This window comes from Haemaphysalis longicornis, unplaced genomic scaffold (assembly GCF_048455015.1).
Source record: "Haemaphysalis longicornis isolate Haplotype H1 unplaced genomic scaffold, Haemaphysalis longicornis Haplotype H1 scaffold_3, whole genome shotgun sequence".
Lineage (NCBI taxonomy): Eukaryota > Metazoa > Arthropoda > Arachnida > Ixodida > Ixodidae > Haemaphysalis > Haemaphysalis longicornis.
Window position 1 is genome coordinate 3,010,847 of NW_027526335.1, and position 19,650 is coordinate 3,030,496.

Consider the following 19,650-nt stretch of genomic DNA (forward strand, 5'->3'; position numbering starts at 1 on the left):
ACTCGCCAAAGTTTGGCGTTTGTTTGGAGATTATTCAGTAATGATGACAGTAAAGAGCATTGATAACTTCTAATAAATCAAACATTTTATTCACAAAGCTTGTCGCCGATTTTGTACACATCCTTGTTTCCATACACTATCATCCGCGTGCACACTATGTCGGTCTCCATTCAAGACCTGACCGATCATTGAACGTATCTTGGGCGGGAGAAAGTTCTCTCGACATCATCCCTTCCATATTAGCTAGGCACAACAAGTCCGTGCAGCATTGCCAGCCTGGGGTAGCGAGCGGTAGAGTCGGGCCAGTACTCAATGAGTGTGGAAGCTGTGTTTGTGGGCCCTGCTTCCAGCAAGTACTGGTCGAGAACGGCAGATCAATACTTTGGAAAGATCTGTTCGAGGAGAATTCGGGTTTGACCCGATTCGCTTGAAACATGTTAGGGGTGTAACAAAAACGTAAAGTCCGGTTTTACCTTAAAACGAACAACCCTCTGTATACAGCAGTGGCTTGTCACAATTCAAGGTTCTTTGGCATGTATGTGACTCTAGAGACTGTTCTATAATGTACTGTAAATAACTACATGTGCAGTTGGAAAGCATGTTTTATATATTTTCATTACATTAATTGAATTGAATATTTTTCATTTCTTTAATTGAATTTGAACGATACTTTTTCCCTAAATGTCTATAGTTAGCGGCTTTGGTAACTTTCTGGACCCAAGAACTAGATTTGCAGGGCCAGTTTCTGTTGTTTTTTAATGGAGGTTAAAAGTGAAAACACCTGCATCCAGATTTCAGTGCACGTTAAGATCCCCACGTGGTCGAAATTCATCCGGAGTCCTCTGCTAAGGCACGCCTTACAGCCCAGATGTAGATAGACCCCCAAACTTTTGAATGTGCTTTAATTAAGCGAAATGACTTGTGGCTCTTTCTTTTTACGCCAAGTAACAGCGAAGTGTGAGCATCTAGGGATGGCAGGGCGGTTTACCGCCTAGCAGCGACTCTACTAAAGTTAATAGTTTTTGTTTCAAGAATCGTCTGCCCAGCCAGCAGTGCTTGCCACAACTTGGAATACCTTTACTCCTTGCCTAGGATTCATAGTACACCAGCCGCCGTGAAGGTGCCCTGAGTGCATGCCCTGTTATTGCCACCGCATTTTCTTGGATGTATTCTTATCTCTAGGCACAATGTTATCTCTGTTTTGTGTATCATGAGCCGTCAGCCCTTATCGATCCTTCTGTTGGCACTGGCCCTTTGCTGGCTGCCTTAGAATTGCTTCAAACTGCTGTGCACGTTGCAGATGTGGGAAATACCGAGCCAGAAATGTCTAGTTTGCAGCTAGACTGCTTGCAATGTGCCTTTTGCAGCCTGCTCGGTCATCTGTTTACCTGAGAGCAGTGTGAAATCGAAGCCCCGGGTTTGGTGCTTAAAATTGTCTCATCCATTGGTTTTTCAAAGCCATGAGTAAATAAGGATGGAACTAGACCTTTATCTCCATGAAAAAAGTGAATTTGGGGGCAAACAGTGTGCTCAAAAAGCACAGGACACAAGTGGTTGGCGTTCAGTGGGAGAGAGAGGCCTTCGTACTGCAGTGGGCTTTGGTAGGCTGATTATGATGGGGATGATGACGATGATGTCCACTGCTCTGTAACATCGTCAGCAAGCTGTTGCACCGGGTCGAGATTTTGTTAGGTCTCCTTGAAAGGGGCAAAAGTCATCGTTTGCATTTGTGAAGTGGAATTAAACAGAGAAATCATCTGTCACGTCTTTCAGTAGTGAGTGCCTGTGTGGCTTCACGACCTGCTCCCTCTCTTCCCTGCCCCGTCAGAACACGACCCTCTCGTGGGACACGGAGGTGCCCAGCGTGACCCCGTGTTTTCGACACACGGCCCTGATCTGGCTGCCCTGCTCGGTGGCCTGGTTCCTGGCCCTGTGTGAGGCATGGGCCCTGGCCCACAGGACGAGCCACTCCAGCCCCTGCAGCCTCCTCTATGCCTCCAAGCTGGTGAGCCACTCCCTTTGGGGCTGACATGTGCCGGTCCGCCCGGAGCCGAGGTTTTTATTTTGACGCCTGTCCCTACGTAGGGCTATTCACAACACGCGATTGTGAAGCCTGTCTTCAAGGGTGGGTGTCACCAGAAAATTAATATGCCAGTGTTTCTGGTTGTTGGCAACAGCCAGGAAGAGTGTTGTTGCGTTTGAGTTTGAGGCCTCACACTCAATGTCATATAGGGGACTAATTCAATGCAAGAAAACAAATGCATTGCTAGGCAACACCTGGGATCGTTGGTGTGTGGCGCTGCAGAAGGGGGCATTCAAAGTGTGTCGTCTGCTATTTGCCCTGAGATCGAACACAGTCGGCCCGTGGTGGCGGAGTGAAGAACCGCTGCTAGTGTGGGTGCTGCTTTCACGACGACTGCTTGTTCACGTTCACGTTGCGCAGAATGCAAAACACGCGCTGCCACAGGAGGAAAAAAAATAAACAGTATGACTGCTTGTCTGGCCTGGTTACCGTGAAACACCGTTGCCGTGGACATCACTTCATTTCATTCATTTCACTTGTTGTCACCTTAAAAGCCTGAAGGCATTACATAAAGGGGGGACAATAATAGCGAGTTGAATACAGCACGCAGTGAGCACCAAACAATACAAGGCAGAGCAAAAACGACGAACAAAAGCAAAGCAAAGAGAAGAGAAAAAAACTGCATACAGGCTACACAGAGACAGGCTGAAAACAAAGCAAGCATAAACAAAGGCGAGCATATACTACATTAAAGGAGTAAGGGCAGACACAGTCATTCGTTGCACCCAAGATGGAGCAACAGAATGATAATTTACAGTGTACAAAATATTGGCGGGTAGAGGTGATTGGCGAGTGATAAAATAAGACAGGATTTGCTGTAAGGCAAAGATTAAGTTTTTCGCAAAGGTGGAGTGGTTTGAGCACGTAGCGATTTCGTTAGGCAAGGTGTTCTAAAGTGTGATAGAATGTGGAAAAAATGAGTTATTCATAGCTGAAGTGCGACCAGCGATGCATGCTATTGTGTGGCTGCTGTTTAGGCAGGTGCCGTTCTCAGTGGTGGTTTTAACGAAGGTTGCCTCTGTCGCGGGGGATGAAAGAAACAGTGAAGTAAGAAAAGACAAAAGATGGTTCAATGCGAAGATAGTGCAAGTAGGGATAATGATTGTTTTAGGGCACTCATGCTAGTGTTAGAGTATTGATTAGATTTGAAGCGGGTGGCTCGGTTCTGGACAGCTTCTAGTTTGCTTGTAAGGTAGGTTTGTGAAGGGCTCAAAATGGAAGACCTGTATTCAAGATTAGGTCTGATGAATGTTAGATAATATAGTTTCCTTATATCCGGAGATACCGATTTTAAGTTTATACATAAGTAGCCCACAGTTCATGAAGTGTCTGCGCAGATTGTTTCCGCATCCGTACTCCTTGATAGAGCGGACGTCGTGTGTATGCGGAGGTATTTGTAAGTTGAGGTCCGGTCGACACGAACAGCATTAATTTTGTAAGGGTAAGAAGTTAGGCTCTTTTTGCGTTGGAATGACAATAGCTTGCATTTAGCTGTATTTAGAGGCATGAGTGAGGATTTTCTCCGAGATGAAATTGTACTAAGATCTTGCTGCAGGTTTTCAGAATATTCCAGGCTGTGGATGGCCGAATAAACAACGCAGTCATTGGCAAAAAGCCTTAGGTTTGTTGTTATGTTATGTGGGAGGTCATTTATAAAAATTAGGAAGAGGAGAGGGGATAGACATGCGCCCTGGGGGACGCCCGACGAAACATTGGCAAGCGGAGAGTGGCAGTTATTGGCAGTGGTGAATTGTTGCCAGTTTTCCAAGAAATATTTGATCCAAAAGGTTATACCCCTGTCACACGGCAAATCTAATGTCATTCAAACTGAATGACATTAGCTGTAAATGACATTCAGCTCGGCCGTGCGGGTCTACACGGCGGAACAAATGTCATTTGATTGTGATAGCGGTGACGATTAGCAAGCTCGAAAAACCGCAAAATTACATTTCAAGCGCATATAGAATGTTTTCACACGTAATATTTTTTAAAAAACGTAACAAAGGAATATTTTTTTAAATAAAAACAAGAAAACCACCGATTTAGGTGACATCAGTAGACATCACAAGCTGAGGCAAGTCTGCAAAAAATCCGGATTAGGGTAGCGCGCGCACTGTGGACGAGATTTTCTTTTAAATGCAGAGCATTTCTTAGCCTCGCCTCTTCCTGCGTCGGACGGTGTCAACAGCTCCGCGTCCGCAGCAGGTGCGCCTCTCCTTCCCTCCTCTCTCTCAACAGCAGCTGGCGCGCGCATGCGTCGTTGTCAGCCCGTTCGCTCCGTCGCGGTCTCGGCGTAACAGGTGCGTGATAGCAGCGCGGTGGGGCGTGGAAGGGCGCGCACTGCTTGCGCATGCGCGCTCTCCCCCCCGTACTGCTCCCCCTCTACTGCGCGCGCTGCAAATATAGCGGCTAGCGGTCGCTCGTGTTTCAGTCACTGCGTTGCTCCTTCCTTCCTTGGTTGACGCTCGTGCCCACGTTTACTCGTGTCTGCTGCTCCAGCATCACGGAAGAAGCGATGGAAGCAACACTGCCTTCAATCAGTACTGAGGCCCCAATGCTCTGCATTTACTCGTGTTCCCCTCGCGGGAAGGCGCGGGAATTTTTTTTTTAGTACTTGCTGGTCTTTCTTTATCAGAACAACAATACAAAACAGAAAATACAAGTTTACTGACAGTTTTTACAAACAGTATTCTTTGGTTTATTACTGAATTTTCCTGTCTAGGGACGCGCTACTGCTGTCGAGGCTACTCATTTGGCCACTAACTGAGGTCCAGGACCTCAGTTAGCCGCTAAATGTCATTCGCCTCATTTCATTCGGTATTCTCGTGTAGCGCCGAACTAATGACATTTAGAGCGAATTGCATTTGCTGTAAATGTCATTAGATCTGCCGTGTGACAGAGGTATTAGGTTAGTGGGGCGACCCAGGACGGATAGCTTAGCTAGTAGTAGATTATGTGGAACATGGTCAAATGCTTCGGCAAAGTCTAGAAAGATGGCATCTATTTGAAGGTTGTTATCATTTTTGTGAAGAACAACATGAGTGAACTCTGCTAGCTGAGTTTTGCAAGATAGTAGCTTGCGGAAGCCACGCTGATGTGAGTAAAAGAAGTCAATAGAGTCTAGGTGAGAAATAATACTAGTGGCTATGATGTGCTCAAATAGCTTACATGGAATGCATGTCAGTGAAATCGATTGCCGCTTGAAATGTGCAAATAACTTGGTTTCGACTCTTTGCAGTTTTCTTAGCGGTGAGCGCAATCATCTGCTGTATTGGGGACAGCCCAGGGTGTTTCATTGAAGCCAGTGTGTCGAACCGAACAAAACTACTGGTTCGGTTACGGTTCTGGTTCAGGCGAAATCATTTCGTTCCGGTTCAGTTCCGGTTCGACAAAATTACTTACCGAACCGGTTCGATGAATTGAATTATACCTGAAATTAGAAAAAACGTTTCGTAGTTTAAAAGACAGTCAAATCAAAATACAAACAAAACTTCAAAATGCTGCTGTTCCCCAGGGGCAGTGGCGCAATTGCAAAGCAAACTTTAAACAATTACGAGATATTAGAAAAACATATGAGGTGACGACGATTTACCACCTACTTTCTCGCCCAGACTTTATGTTGTCCTAGCGACTATTCATAAAGCCACTGCCAAGAGATATGACGGAGGGATATATTTTCTTCCCTTTCCTTTTTTGTTGAAATTGAAATCGCAATGGAAGCGCCCATCACGCTAACCTTGAATCCTTAAAGGAGCCATGAAGAGAAAACACAAGTTTGGTTCATTCAAAAGATTGTCTCGTTAGAATCATACTGACACCACTTTTAACGTAAACTTCGCTCAAATAAGCTACATAATTAGGAAAAACGGGAATGGTCATGCTACCCACCAGCTCATTTCCCGCAACAGAACCTATGTCGTCACATGAGCTAAACTCTGCGATTGGCGGAGGCTGGCAGAAGCAGACGCAAATTAGGTAGAGCTTACAAACTAGACGAACGAGCGATTTGCGCTTAAATTTAGGGCACATTCTTTACAAAGCAATAAGAATGATGGGACAAACAGTGGAAATTACGAAAGCACATGTAAACATAGAAGTACTGATGCGTTCTGCTGTTCGTACTGCGCACAGCATGCTTGGTTTAGCTGCACAGCACTACGGGGCTTGGGGTTGTCTCAGACGACACTGGCCGATTGACGCAAGCAACGGTGTCTTACGTGACCCCATTTGTCGAGTGAGCACTGTTTCAGGGAACGAATATTTTCTCCCAGAACAAAAACAAGCCAGGTTTAAATGCGGGCAAAAACAAACCAAACGCTTGCCACGGTATGGTGGCGCCATCTAGGTTACGGAACGTAAAGAAACGCGGGAACAAACCAACACCGCTGTACAGGGTGGAGACAACCTTTGAACGGTCCCGTGCCGCCGCAATTGGGCCAACGGGCTCAACGCGTTATTCTTTTCGTTTCCCACGAGACCTAGCAACGCGAAACAGACAATATGATTCAAACTTCTTCAGTAAACCGCGTTGCGGCGATAATTTTAGCGCGGTTTTGACACAATGACTTGCTTCAGCGGCGAGCGAGCAACCGAAAATGGCGGCGCCAGCGTATACGTGTCTCTACCCTGTACGGCGGATGCGTGAATGAAGGTACTCTAGGCTGCAGAGCGGTCGGTTTCAGTGATGTCACTTGGGACCACGAAAACGCACGATTGAGCGGGAAAAATCAAAATTTTAACCTAAATTGTTTAATTTCTCAGTGAATAAAGCACCGTTTGTATTCGGACAAGTGCTGGGGGCACTATAAAACACGAAATCTTTCGAATAAAACCAACTTGCATTTTCTCTACATGGCTCCTTTAAATTTAGGCCTGCGTACTGGCGCGCTCAAATATCAGCGCTTAATACCAATGGCGCGCATTTTTTATATTTGTAACAAAACAGAAAAATCCTACAACAGCTACATTAATACTACCAATTACCTAATTAGACTATTTGGTAACCCGGAATAATTTGTTAGCTGTTACCTTATCGAATGTGTTAGCCACACTTTTGTTAAAAGTAAGCTTTAGTTAAGGCTCAGTCACTGCATTATTGCTCTGACCACTGCAATTCCTTTTTCGATAGCTATACCGGATGTGCGCATTACAGTCAGTATGTCATCGTACCACCTGACCCCTGGCCATCGTTCCGTGTGCTACATTGTGCAATGTTATAACCGATTATGCTGTTACAAAATGAAAGGGAAGTTTGACACGCGGAGAATGAGATGGGACTTTTTTGGGTAGACGCTCTTTAATTCATCCAGAGCAGTACTCCCCTCCGGAACGAGTAGCAGTAGAAGTAATGTAGTGAGTTGGGCAGTCAGTTACAAGTGCACCTTCGAAAAAAAAAGCAGACCTGAAAGAGGCAAAACAGCAGAACAAGCAGAAAAGATGATCGCTGGGCAAATGGGGCAGTGTGAGGTACCGGCCTGCCTTTCTGCACGTGTCGTCTGCTTTATTGCTGTTTCTGCTTCCAAGACAAGTTCGAGGGCTGCAGTTTCTTGCCAAAGGATTAAGTGCACACCTTAACAGTTTTCCTTGACATAGTTGTTGTTATTTGTATCTGTGAAAAACGGAACTTGTCCTCTGTACTGTCCCCAAAAACTGACCACGGAACTCGCTTCCTTCGCATTGATGACACGTTTGGTTGTGAAAGGCAGGGCAAAGAAAAGTATAGAGCAATATCCACGTTTTGGGGCTTTTTGTTACTTATTCGGTTACACTTACTTTTTGCATAATATTTTAAAACCTTGTGTTTTGCCTAAAGTGATTTGCCTCTTCTTTTTTTTTTCTTTTTTTCCCCCCGTGTAAACACATTTAAGAAAAACTGGCCCATTTGATGCCCCGTGCTATATCTCTGCTCCGAGGCGCAGCTTATGTTGCAGGCAGGCAGACTTATTTTAACCAGCTGGTGATATGGAACGTGGATCAATATCTCGATACATGGACGTTCTCGGTTTCCATCTACCCTAGAAAAACGGTCATGGGGAAGGGAGATCGAGGACACTTGTGGTCAGCAGCAAACGGCTTAGCCACTGAGCAGCTCCTGCGGTCACACTTGTCAAGTATTAAAAATTTGCAGGTGTCGGACCTTTGAAACAAATTATGAAATCCAAAAACCATTGCACACATCGGGTGTGGGCTTTCGCTGTGGCGCAGTGGAGCACTGCTGCAGCCTGATTGCTCCAATAAAGTCGCAGCCAGGGAAGGGCAAAGTCGCTTTATATCCCCTCCAAGCTGCCGAGAATGACATTTCGTTTTCAGCTTGCAGTACGCTTGCACTTCCAGCAGCAACAGGCCATTGCTACATTGGTGCTCATTCATTTCCCCTGTTGTTACATGAAGCGTGATAGTGTTCAATTGTCTGGAGGAGGAAGTGCAGGAGCGGGTGCGAAGTTGAGGGTACGTGAAGGAAAAAAAGGCCTGAATGGCATTGACTGTGCAATATCAACAACGGAGGGTTGAACCGTTTCAGCATGAACGGGTAACCGTTATTTCTTTTTTCGGTTCAGTTCTGGTTCGGGTTCAGCGTGCTCAAAAAATAACGGTTCTGGTTCGGATTCAGTTCCGGTAAAAATACCGGTTCAGCTCTGGTTTTCGGTTCAGTTAGGTTCTGTTTCGGCACCCTGGTTGAAGCTGGAAGGGTTGTTACTAAAGGCCAAAGTAACATGAAAAGGGGAAAGACGAGGAAACCCGTACATGCACAGACATTTGCCATGCGTGTCCCTTGCAATTATGAAACAAACAAAAACAATTATTCCGCACAGGTGCCTTGCACCACCCATAAATTTACAGATGCGTACAATACAACCTCGTTACAACAGACCATGATAGTGATCATGATTTCAGTCTGATATAAAATCAGTATGAACAATCCAAATACTGTTACTACAGGCTTTTACGGAATCATAGACAAAGTCTGTTATAACAAGAGTTTGGACTTTTCAACTGTTAAAAACAAATCACACAATAAAAGATGCTGGTCATTTCTCAAGAATCAGTTACAACCTAAACAGGTTGGTATTTTAGGCCAACAAACCTTCAGGATGACTTGGGTTTTTCAGCGGTTTCATCCTCTTGCGACATTGTGAAGCACATCACAAAATCACATGAACGACTCTTTTTACATTTGCTGGGCTCCTGTTGTATGGCACCTTCTCAAACTTCTGATTCAGTCATACTATTATTACTCTCTTTCACGTCTCTTCAACCTACAGTTGCATTTCCATTGTCTTCACATGAATATAAATGAAATGCAAGTAAAGATCTCATTGCTAAGCTTGGAGATTTAGCCAGCTATAATGTATGAGGGCAAACTTTTTTTTGTTTCAATGATGTTAACTTTCGTATATAAGCATCTTATCTGTTGCACTATAACACTTAAATTCTAAATCCTATCACTTGATTGCCATGACATCACACCTATGCATACTGCAAGTGGATGCAAGAAGTTTCACTTCTACTAATTCACAATTATTTTTAATTGTTTCAAATTGTTTCATTTGATTACAACTGTGAGGTAGCAACACAAAAACTGAAGACATACGTAACAAATGAATGGTGGCCTGCACTTGAAAAGTCTGCTGTAGAGATGCAAAGGTGGACTTGTTAACCTTTCAAACTGGTCTGCTATATCCGAATGTATGTTGTAACAGAATCTGCAGTAAAGGAAGTTTAATCAATGGCACAGATAGGAAGACCAACCAAGCATTGCAAATCAGTATGTTGTATCCAAATATATCTGTAAGCAGATCTGTTGTAACGAGGTTACACTGTATTTTAGATATGCCAAGAAGTGTCCGTTCAGAGAAGTCTTTTCCCCCTCCCCCCCCTCCTTTTTTTTCTTCAAAAATACTGCTTTAGACAGTCGCCCATTACTGTCATACCACACGATTTGCCTGTTTTTAGGTATATTTTTATGTATATTTTTTGTGCATGTGCGAGGCGGTTTCAGCTGGAAATTTTGCTAGAACTAAGCGGTTGCGAGTGTGCATTTGTTCTGTTGCCTTTCCTGTCGCGTTTTCATGTAGGTAGGTAAGTGGGCGTTTATTATTGATGAAAGGCAAGGCCACCAGCAGACGTTATTTGTTTCACCGTGGGCAGAACACTGGTACTCCTGCTGGTGGTGAGGGGGAGGGAGGAAGGGAGGACCGATAGATACAGAGGAAATAGAAGACGTCGTTCCAGCATTTCGTGTAGCTCATTTTTAAATCCTGACAATCAGCTCGCCCAAGAGCAGCATTTGCCCGGCACAACCATCTGCTTAAAATTAGCCAGGTCTCAACTCCCTAAGTGGACCTGAAAAGTAAAAAATAATTGAAGATCACATTTCTGAATGCTACCCACGCAGCCTGCAAAACACGAATATCTTCTACAGCATACGTGTCGTCTCCCGACTCATTGGATTTTTTTCATTTCTCCCACACTGCCGGCTTTAAAGTGTTTTTTTTTTTTTTAAGAAGGCAAGTAATAATTCCTGAATGATAACCTCGTACCAAAAGGAGGCTGATTAGTTTTCAAAATGATACATCTATCTCTCCTTTCTTCGAACCTACTTCTTTCGCCCTTATGCAACTTGACACCGGGGTAGCTTCTATTAGCACGCAATGCTGATTTTCCTCTTCGCATTGCATGTGCTTTCTTCAAGCTGTGGCTGGAACGTTGGTCAGAAATTTAAGGAACAAAGAAGGCACACATAACTTTTATTTGTAGCTTTTCTACCCAACTTCAAGAATTGAATCAGTTGACAACGTAGTGCAGTTATCCGGGACCTCATTGTGTGAACTTTAAAGGAATATTGGGGAGGGATGTGTTGCCCCACCTGCAAGTGGACAATTCATTTTCCAACTTTATGGTTTTGTAACTGAGGGTTGTTTAGCAAGCTTTTTTGTACAGTTTCAAGCTTCGAATCTCTCTGTTCCAGGCACCTACATATAATATTTGAAAGGGAACACAGGTAATCAACAGTGTAGCTGTAACAGAAAATTTCTGGCCAGTGTATAGTAAGTGTTTGAGAGTATTGGTTTAATTACAACACTGTAACCACACGTTGCACCAGTCTAACTAGACGCGAGATGTTAGCTGCAATGGGCACATTGATACTTTCATTCGCAGCTTCAAGTAATATGAAAAAGCCTTAAATAACTAACACAAGAGCTTTTTTCATCTAACCTGCCTTCAATCTCATTAAAATCTGACAATTAACTGTGGCTGCGCGTGAGATACATTCATTTGAATGTTTATATGTGTGCTCTTATAAAAATTGAAAAATTTTATGTTACCTTCACAATGCAACAAAAATTCGCAAGCTCCTGTAATGAATGTGGGAGCAGTGATGTGCTCTTAGCTTTTCAAGGCACCCAATTCAGTGTAGTTCTACGTCATGTTAACAACACAAAAAGCGACTTAACTGCTTTCACCAACTGCATTCCCCTAGATCGGGGCTCCCTCAATTGTCTCTATCTGTTTTTCTTCGTTTGCTTGTTCTCGTCTTCGGGGAAGTGGCTTGCTATGAACCACCGCAGCATACAGGTCTTGCATCATTATTTCAGCCATTCAGTAATTCCCGGTGGGTTGCCGCTTTTACAGCCCAGTAATGCAAACTTACTCTGCTTCCACGCACTCCGTGCGACGTTACGAACCAAACTGCAGCATACCATGCTTGTCTACGCATTTCATGTGCACACAAGGCGTGAAATCGGCAGAGCATCCGCACCAGCAGTGCGATGCTGCCACACCTACGGGTCTGCCTTGTGGCGAATAGCGCACAACCCAGTAGCGCTCCCTGATAATCGAGCACATCCACTTGCATTCGTTGTAGTGAAACGACCTTCAATTTTACCCATGAGCGTTGAGGATTTGCTCGTGCCCGTATGTGGGAAGCTCGGGAAGGTTGGCATAGTGCCAAGAGTGAGGTGGGTCACTGAGTGAATTAACGTGTATCAAGGTGAATTAAGCTGAATTAAATTGAATCAACAGTAACCAAAGTGAATTGAGATGGGCCGGAATGAATCCGTAAGAAAGACAAACAAATTAAAAAGAATTAATCTGAATTAAGAAGAATAAGAATAAACTAATTGAGCAACAAAGTAGTCCAAGTTAGATAGAATTGAACTTATAGCAATGCGAATCAAAAACGTACGACTTAATTAGAAAATAGACATACCAAATTAAGGGGAATCAATGGGAACTGTGAGGAAACAAAGTGACTTGAACGGAATCAATGACTGAATTAAGATGAAAAAACGGAATTAACACAAACCCTGGTGATTTAAAAACGACCAAAGTCAAGAAAGACACAAGACAGTAAATGGACAGTGAATGCGAATTAAAACAAAATAAATGATTTGATTTGATTGTATTTCCCGTATACTTTCTAATTTATTTTAATCGAATTTAATTCAGCCTAATTCACTGCGATACACGATTATTTACTCAATGACACACATTGATTTACTTAGATTCAAGTCATTTGACTCTGATTCCGCTTAATTCGAATTGATTTCTCCCCATCTGCTTTGTCTTCATAATTCACTTCGGTCCTTCTGAATGTAGTTGGGTTCATGTTAATTTATTTTATCTAACCTAATTCACTACTTTATTCTCTATTAGTTGCGTCGAATCCTCACAATTTATTTCGCTTCGTACTCATTTTTAATACGCTTGGTTTCATCTTAACACACCTTGACATCTGCCAGTTAAGTTTGATTAATCTTTATTACTTCAAGTTACCTTGATTTACTCAGAAATCCACCTAATTTTATCCGGTTTTAACTTGCACTCATTCTTGTTATTTCCTGTGTCTTCTTAATTCCCTTTTGTTCCGGTTATTTAACTTTGATGTCTCTTAATTCACTAGTAATATCCTTAATTCGCTTTTTCATCCTCCTTAATTCGCAGTGTCATCGCCTAATTCTAAATCTTTCTCTGGTTCGCTCTAACTTCCTCTAATGCGCAGGAGGCGTCCAGGGGCTTTTTTATACGACGCCTGATGACTGGCGGTTTTCGCTCAAGGGTTGTGAAGGTCGATGGAATGATTAGACACATGAACTTTCTCTTTATCTAAGTTACATTAATCACATTGACCCATTTTACATGTAATAAAGTTATCAATATAACAATGTTGTGCTCCAGCAGCTCTTTTCCCTGTATGCGAGATACGCAACATCATCCCGCACGACACTCCGCTCACTCTCCGTTCATTGCGCCCATTCACTTCAAAGCATGACCACTTGAACGATAAAAGGTGCTCTAGGAAATCCAACTGTCGCCGCCGTCGACCAACTACCAAACCTGCGCATAAACTCGCAGCCCGCAACGCGCCATTACACGCAGCAGTTTTCTTCCAAGCGCAGACGTGCGACAGGAACAGTGACGCAGCAGCGACCCACGCCGAGCGGCGCTCTGCGCGCGCCCCACGAGCAGTGCCGCTGACAGCGCTCCCGGCGGCCAAAGCATCCTCTGTAACATTGGCGGCCAAAACCGCCGACAAAGACAAGCTGATCATCTCAGGGTGGCCGCGCACACGCACATGCACGCTATCTCGAACCCGATGTCGGTGCCGCCGAAGGGCGTCGCCGGTGCAACCCGCAGCATGCCGCTCGAGTGTTATAGACAAGGCTGTTGCGGTCTGTACAACTGAGTATGTGGTAGTTGTGGTCTTTCCTTTTGCTGCGAGTTAAAGCAACACTAAATGGCCAAAACAAGTGGACCACGTGCACCAGCGGAAGTTGTTAGTCGTGCATAAAATGCCAAAAACTTGGCAGCACCCACATGTTTTTGCAAAATAAGATTGGCGCAGCTCGGCTGACCCTTAGCAGTCCAAAAGGTCTCCCCAACTTTGGGAGGGCAGTGACCGAGCTGCTGTGATGTTGAGCACAGTTATGCAGGCTCAATCCCAAACCAAGCAGCCATTTTTCTGATGGAGGTGAGGAACGAAACACCTGTTTAGTCCGGAGCCCTCCACTTTGTCACGTAACCCTTTGGGACTGTTGCGATCTGATGGGCACTGCAAAAGAACTTGCCAACTGTGCAAAAACAGTGCACGAGTGGTTAATTCCTGGTTTTTTGCAGTCCAGGACCGGGCCGTGTGGCTGAGGAAGCCTTCTGACCTCGATTTGTGCGTCTTGCAGGTCTTCCAGGTGCTCACGTTTGCCGTCTGTGCAACAAAGCTGGTGGTGTCCTCCCTGCTCTATCTTCGTCACGAAACAGATCTGGCAGACGTTGCTGGAACATCCGTTCTCCTCTGCACACTCGTAAGCCCGACTTTTGTGTGTCTCAGCTGCCCTCAGAGTCTGCTTTCACTGCTTGCCTGATCTAATGTAGCCTATGAGATCCTCTGTGTCGACAATACATGTCTGCGGTTCGTTTTCGGGCTTTGAATGTTCCTTAATAAATCAAGGGGGGAAAATAGGGTGGTAGTTCTCAAACTGATAATTGAGGGGAAATTGGGTATTTTGGTAAAAGCATTCCGAAATTCAGGTTTTTTCAGGTCCAATCTACAGATGTACAAAGTAATGCACTCAGTTTATTTTGCCAGAAAATATAATGAGCTTAACTCCAACACGCTCAATTTGGTGTTTGTTTCAAGCTGGGTGGGCATCAGGGTTTTCAAGCAAATACTCTCTAGAAATTGGCATTTGTTTGGAAATGAATCAGCAGTGATGACAGTGCACAGCATTGATAATTTCTAAGAAATAAAACATTTGAAATATCGATTTTTTAGACATTCGTGTTTCCATACACTATCATCTGCATGCACAACATGTCGACGTCCATTTGAGACCTGTCCAATCGGTGAACGTATCTCAGCCGGGAGAAAGTCATAACGTCACGGCTTGCGTTAACCAGGCACACCAATGTCAGTGCCACATGTGCCAGCCTGGGGTAGCGAGCGGTCGAGTCGTGCCCACACTCAATGAGTTGGAAAGCTTTGCTTGTGGTGCTTGCTTGGGTGAAAACGGTGGACCGTCGGCACGCGATTGTGAAAAGGTACATTCGGGGCGAAATCAGGTTTAACCTGAAAACGAACTGGCCTATACATGTGCAGTGCATTGCGTCCAGGCAGTTGTATGACTGTCGCTTGGAATGAAAGATATTGTTTTTAGACTGTCATTCATAATGCGCTCTCCTAGGGTGTATGGGAATCTGTGCTGCATCCTGAATACAGTCAAAACTCGATCTAATGAAACCTGATACTGTTACGAATTTCCCAATCTAACGAACAAATTCGGATTCCCCCACAGGTGCCTATACGGCTCAATGCTTTCCTGAACTCAAACAAACGAAATAGACTTAGCATTTTGAAAAGGAGGAATTTGAAATTTTTCGTTTGTTGGAACGCTACGCTATGAAGAGTATTGCGCCACGTAAGAAAAAAAACTGAGGGATCTGGTTTCCTTTTTACAGAGCTCTGTGAGATGAACTCGGCAGTTCCGGTTTTTAATCAGCGATACTAGATGGTGCCAGCAGTGGTGGTGCCCAATGCTAACGGAGCACACGGAGGTGAAAATCACAGGCTTTTCTGCAAGGAAATAAATTCGTTTCCCCCAGAAGCCCTGGTGTCGCATTGTTATTATTTTCACCGTGGACTTTTAGCGCATTGCTAAATTCTCGGCAGGCGAGCGGCGTGGCTGCCGCAATTGCGATGCTCGGATGTGCCTCCCTTTGTGCACCATGCTTACGGAATCAACGGCTTGTAAAATGACAGTACCGATTTTCAAAGTTCTCGATTTAGCGAAATAATTTGCGGTTCCTGCTGACTTCATTAGATTGGCTTTTAACTGTAGTGTGAAGTCATGATATGATGAAAACCATACAGCAGCCCACAGCTATTTAAGATACGTCGACAGGTACTAGTATACGTAAACCAGAGGCTTCACGTAGGTGAAGCTGTTCAAGCACTACGAAAGCTGGAGTGACTCTGTGGTTGTTTGCGATTCCTTCTTGCAGGTTCTTGTGACTGCCCTCTCCATGTGGGGACGATGGAGGGGGCTTCAGTCATCTCTAGTCATCCCCACCTTTTGGCTGCTGCTCTCCTGTTGCGTCGCGCTGACGTGCTACGCCGATTTTGTGGATTTTGACGAGGTGGGCCCCCCCCCCCCCCCCCTGACTGCATGCTGTCTGGCCATGTATCCTGCGCATTGGCATGTGTTAAACGTATTGTTTCTTTTTATATAGAAAGTTCAGAGGGTCACTTACAGGGCTGATCAAGTCAAAGCATGTTTTGTTCAGTAAAACGACTCCTTTGTCTCAATGACAATGATGCTGATTTTGACACAAACTTCAGACAATGAACCAAGCTATTGAGAAAGATGACCCGGTGGCAACTAGCCAGCAGATCTCTTGCCCAGAGCTTATAGCGTCATGGTTACGTGCTTGCCTGATTGGGGGCCACTGATCAAAGCCACATAAAAGTTTAGCGGCCGATCTCTTCTCTTGGCAACACTGAAAACTGCCGTGACCGTGCCCACCGTGTCTGCGCGTGCGGCCGCGTCTCGCAGAAAAGAAAGACAGTGTCCCTAGTCTGCGCTGTTACCACCCGATTCTCGGCCGTGGCGTCAGCAGATGTGAACAATCGCAGTGAAATTGCGTGGTGATGCTCTGCTCGCCCTTGAGAACTCCTCCGCACCACCGAGGAATGGAGCGCGGTCTCAAAAGGAAGCGCGCACGATGCACGAAATGCCTACAGCGCACCGCAGTTGCCTGCGAATACGGATGTGGACACATTTGCGCCCACACTTGGCCCACGGCAGATTCGTTCAATACAAAGACCAAATACTGCTTCCGAAGCAGCTGTGAGGTTCACGCGCACGGTGACTGAGATGCGGCGGTAGCGCAAGGGCATCATTAGCCGGGAGACCAGCGGCATCTGTCCGCAAGTGGCCCAAGAGGGAGGGCGAGCAGTCTGTGGCCGACACCCTAACAGGGCAGCTGAGGATCGGCTGATCTGTGCCGATGACTTCACCTGTGTCTTGCAACAGGTAGGCTGTAGGACACTGCGCAAAGCAGTAGTTAACGTCGAGGTAATGCTTTTGAGTTCTCGCATCCCCGTTCACGCCACGCCAGTGAATACAACCTATACATAGTACTGCTGGTGGCAAGCAGTGTATAATCCGCCTCTTTCATTGCGGTGTGCTGCCACCTAGCGTGCCTAGCGGAAGTTGAAGCTGTAGGGTTTGCCGGCGTTTCCTCCGGCTGCGTTCTCGTTGTATGCACGGCAATCCCACATTACGGCGAGGAGCAGCCGAAGTTTTTCTTCTGTGTTTGTCTTATAACGCCTTAAGATGACAGCCCCTGATCATCACATAATACCAGGCGGCTTCTTATCACTGAATAAGGGCTGGCAGAGAAATCTCGGACAGATCCGTGTGCCGTCCGAGTAGCAGAGCGATCAGTACTTGGAGTCGTCTGGCATGAAGTGCGATCGCCAGCTCAACAAAGGCCGGCAGTTCGCAAAATGCCTTTAAGCGCTGGACACATGTACGATTGGTACACGCGATTCGCATGCGACTGATCGCATGCGAATCGATACGACTGCGATACAACTGTCGCCACGACTAGTCGTACGCGTGAATTTGAGACGGCCCGATGCGCGCATGAGATGCGTCGTCGGCGTCGCTGCGCCCACTGTTTTTGCTCCATGGTCAACTACGATGATCGCTGAGCAGAATTTGTAGATTCTGCGCGTTTGTTCGCAAAAAATGGATAAAGCAAGCAATCGTGAAGCGTTTTCTGCCCTCGGAAACAGTCCGCGCACACGCCGGCCGCGCCTGCCAGCTCGGCACACTCAGCGGCTCGAACCGGCGCAGACCACGGTAGCAACCGCGCTTGTCGCTGCTCTTCTGAATCAATCTGATCGCTAAAAAGTTCCACATGCGAGAAAGTAGGTGTTAGTGTGGTGAAAAATTGTGCTAGGGATTGTTGTCAGGGCTTATTTTAAAAGCGGCGATCAGATGTATCTGCCGCGATGCAAGCCTACGCTGACCGGTCGCCGCGGCGCGCGGTGCGCCGAGCGGCCGAGAGATGGCGATACCTGCGCGGAAGCATCGAAACAGGCTACGCAGATGTCTTGGTCACCGATCGCTCAAACGGCAGTTATAACTTAAATAGAGTTCCACATGCGAGAAAGGGGATGATAGTGTAGTGAAAAGTTGTGTTGCGGATTGTCATTCGCAGTTGCACAGATAGCAGCGATCAAATATCCGCCAGGATGCTGAGCCTCAAGTTCCCATCACCCGAGCCGACGCGAGCGACGCAAGCCGCCGTAGCCGATCGCGTGCGGCCGACGGGAAGCGATAGAAGCCAACACCGTTCCCTTTTTGGCACTCCGAGTTACAGCGGAACGCAGCACAAGTTGTGGGCATTGTTCCGCGCACAACGAGCACACAGAAAAAAATCAAACGATGTAAATACAACCACGACCCCTTCCCGCTTGTGCGGGAGCTGTGGGGAATGTCGTCTGCTGCCCCTACTGGACTGCTTAGGGACTTGGCCGCTAGGGGATTGCGCATGCGCAGTGGGGTTGTGAAAGAGGCGGATTGGAAATTTTTTTCAAAATTCACCTTTTCTGGTTGCAAATGGTCTTTTTGGGGCTGGAATGTGGTCGAGGGAGCAACCAGGGGCTAGTCACTTCAAAATAGCGAAGATTGGGTATTGTCCTCATGGTCCTCATTCTTTGCTGGGGGATTGGCATCACTGATGTGTCCCGGCATGCCAAGGTCAACAGAATGAATGATTAACTAAAGATACTTGCATATTGAAGAGATGCCCAGGGTGGTGCAATTTAAAGCAGCTCGCGCCATGCCTGCATACGTGGACACCATTCAGTGGCAATTCGGTTGGGGGTGTAGGCACAGCGTGTACAGTTTTTTTTATTACAAGGAATAGCCGCATGCTGTACAGTAACTGTTCTCAAAGTCCAATGCCAAAAAACGTAGGACGGTTGTGATGGAACATGCAATGGGTGACACCTCCAGGGATGGCAATAAGCTAGAGGTGTGCAGATATTTGAAGGATTGTGTTTGTTATTTTGTTCACTGTGCAGCGTAGTTGTACTGCTCAAATTTGGGGAGTATTCGAAATTTACGAATTAAATGGCGATAAAAGTTGGCTCTGCTGCACGACATTCCAGTTTTCAATCTTCACCGTGTGCATTCCCCTTTGGCTTGGCTTTTTCGGACAATGTCAAAGCTATGCGAAGCTTTGTGTGAAGCAGGTGTATGTAAACTCGGGTGTCTATTTGATGAACTGGAATGCTACTTGTGGAAAATTTATACGCCAAAAAAGTTTGCTGTCAATATAGGGTCATGAGGGAGGAATCTAGAGTGCGACTAGCAAAGAAAACAAGCCTGTTTCTAATTTCAGTGACTGCAGCGATCCGCACTGCATTCACAGCATGACGGGGAACCGACATTTCTTAATGACAAGGCGTTTATTTATTTATTTATTTATTTATTTATTTAGAAAATACTGCAGGCCAAGAATGGCCCAGGCAGGAGTGAGGGTGGTACAATACAAGAAAC

The 19,650-nt window shown here is 45.6% G+C and overlaps 1 protein-coding gene across 3 annotated transcripts in view; it reads left to right on the forward strand.

Moving 5' to 3' along the window:
* Positions 1-19,650, forward strand: part of LOC144173861 (multidrug resistance-associated protein 1-like) — a 120,377-nt gene that overhangs the window by 4,775 nt on the left and 95,952 nt on the right. For all 3 annotated transcript variants that reach the window (XM_077702141.1, XM_077702140.1, XM_077702142.1), the window contains exons 3-5: positions 1,829-2,005; positions 14,260-14,382; positions 16,079-16,213. In XM_077702141.1, the coding sequence (XP_077558267.1) occupies positions 1,829-2,005; positions 14,260-14,382; positions 16,079-16,213 (435 nt within the window). The remainder of the gene's footprint in view (positions 1-1,828; positions 2,006-14,259; positions 14,383-16,078; positions 16,214-19,650) is intronic.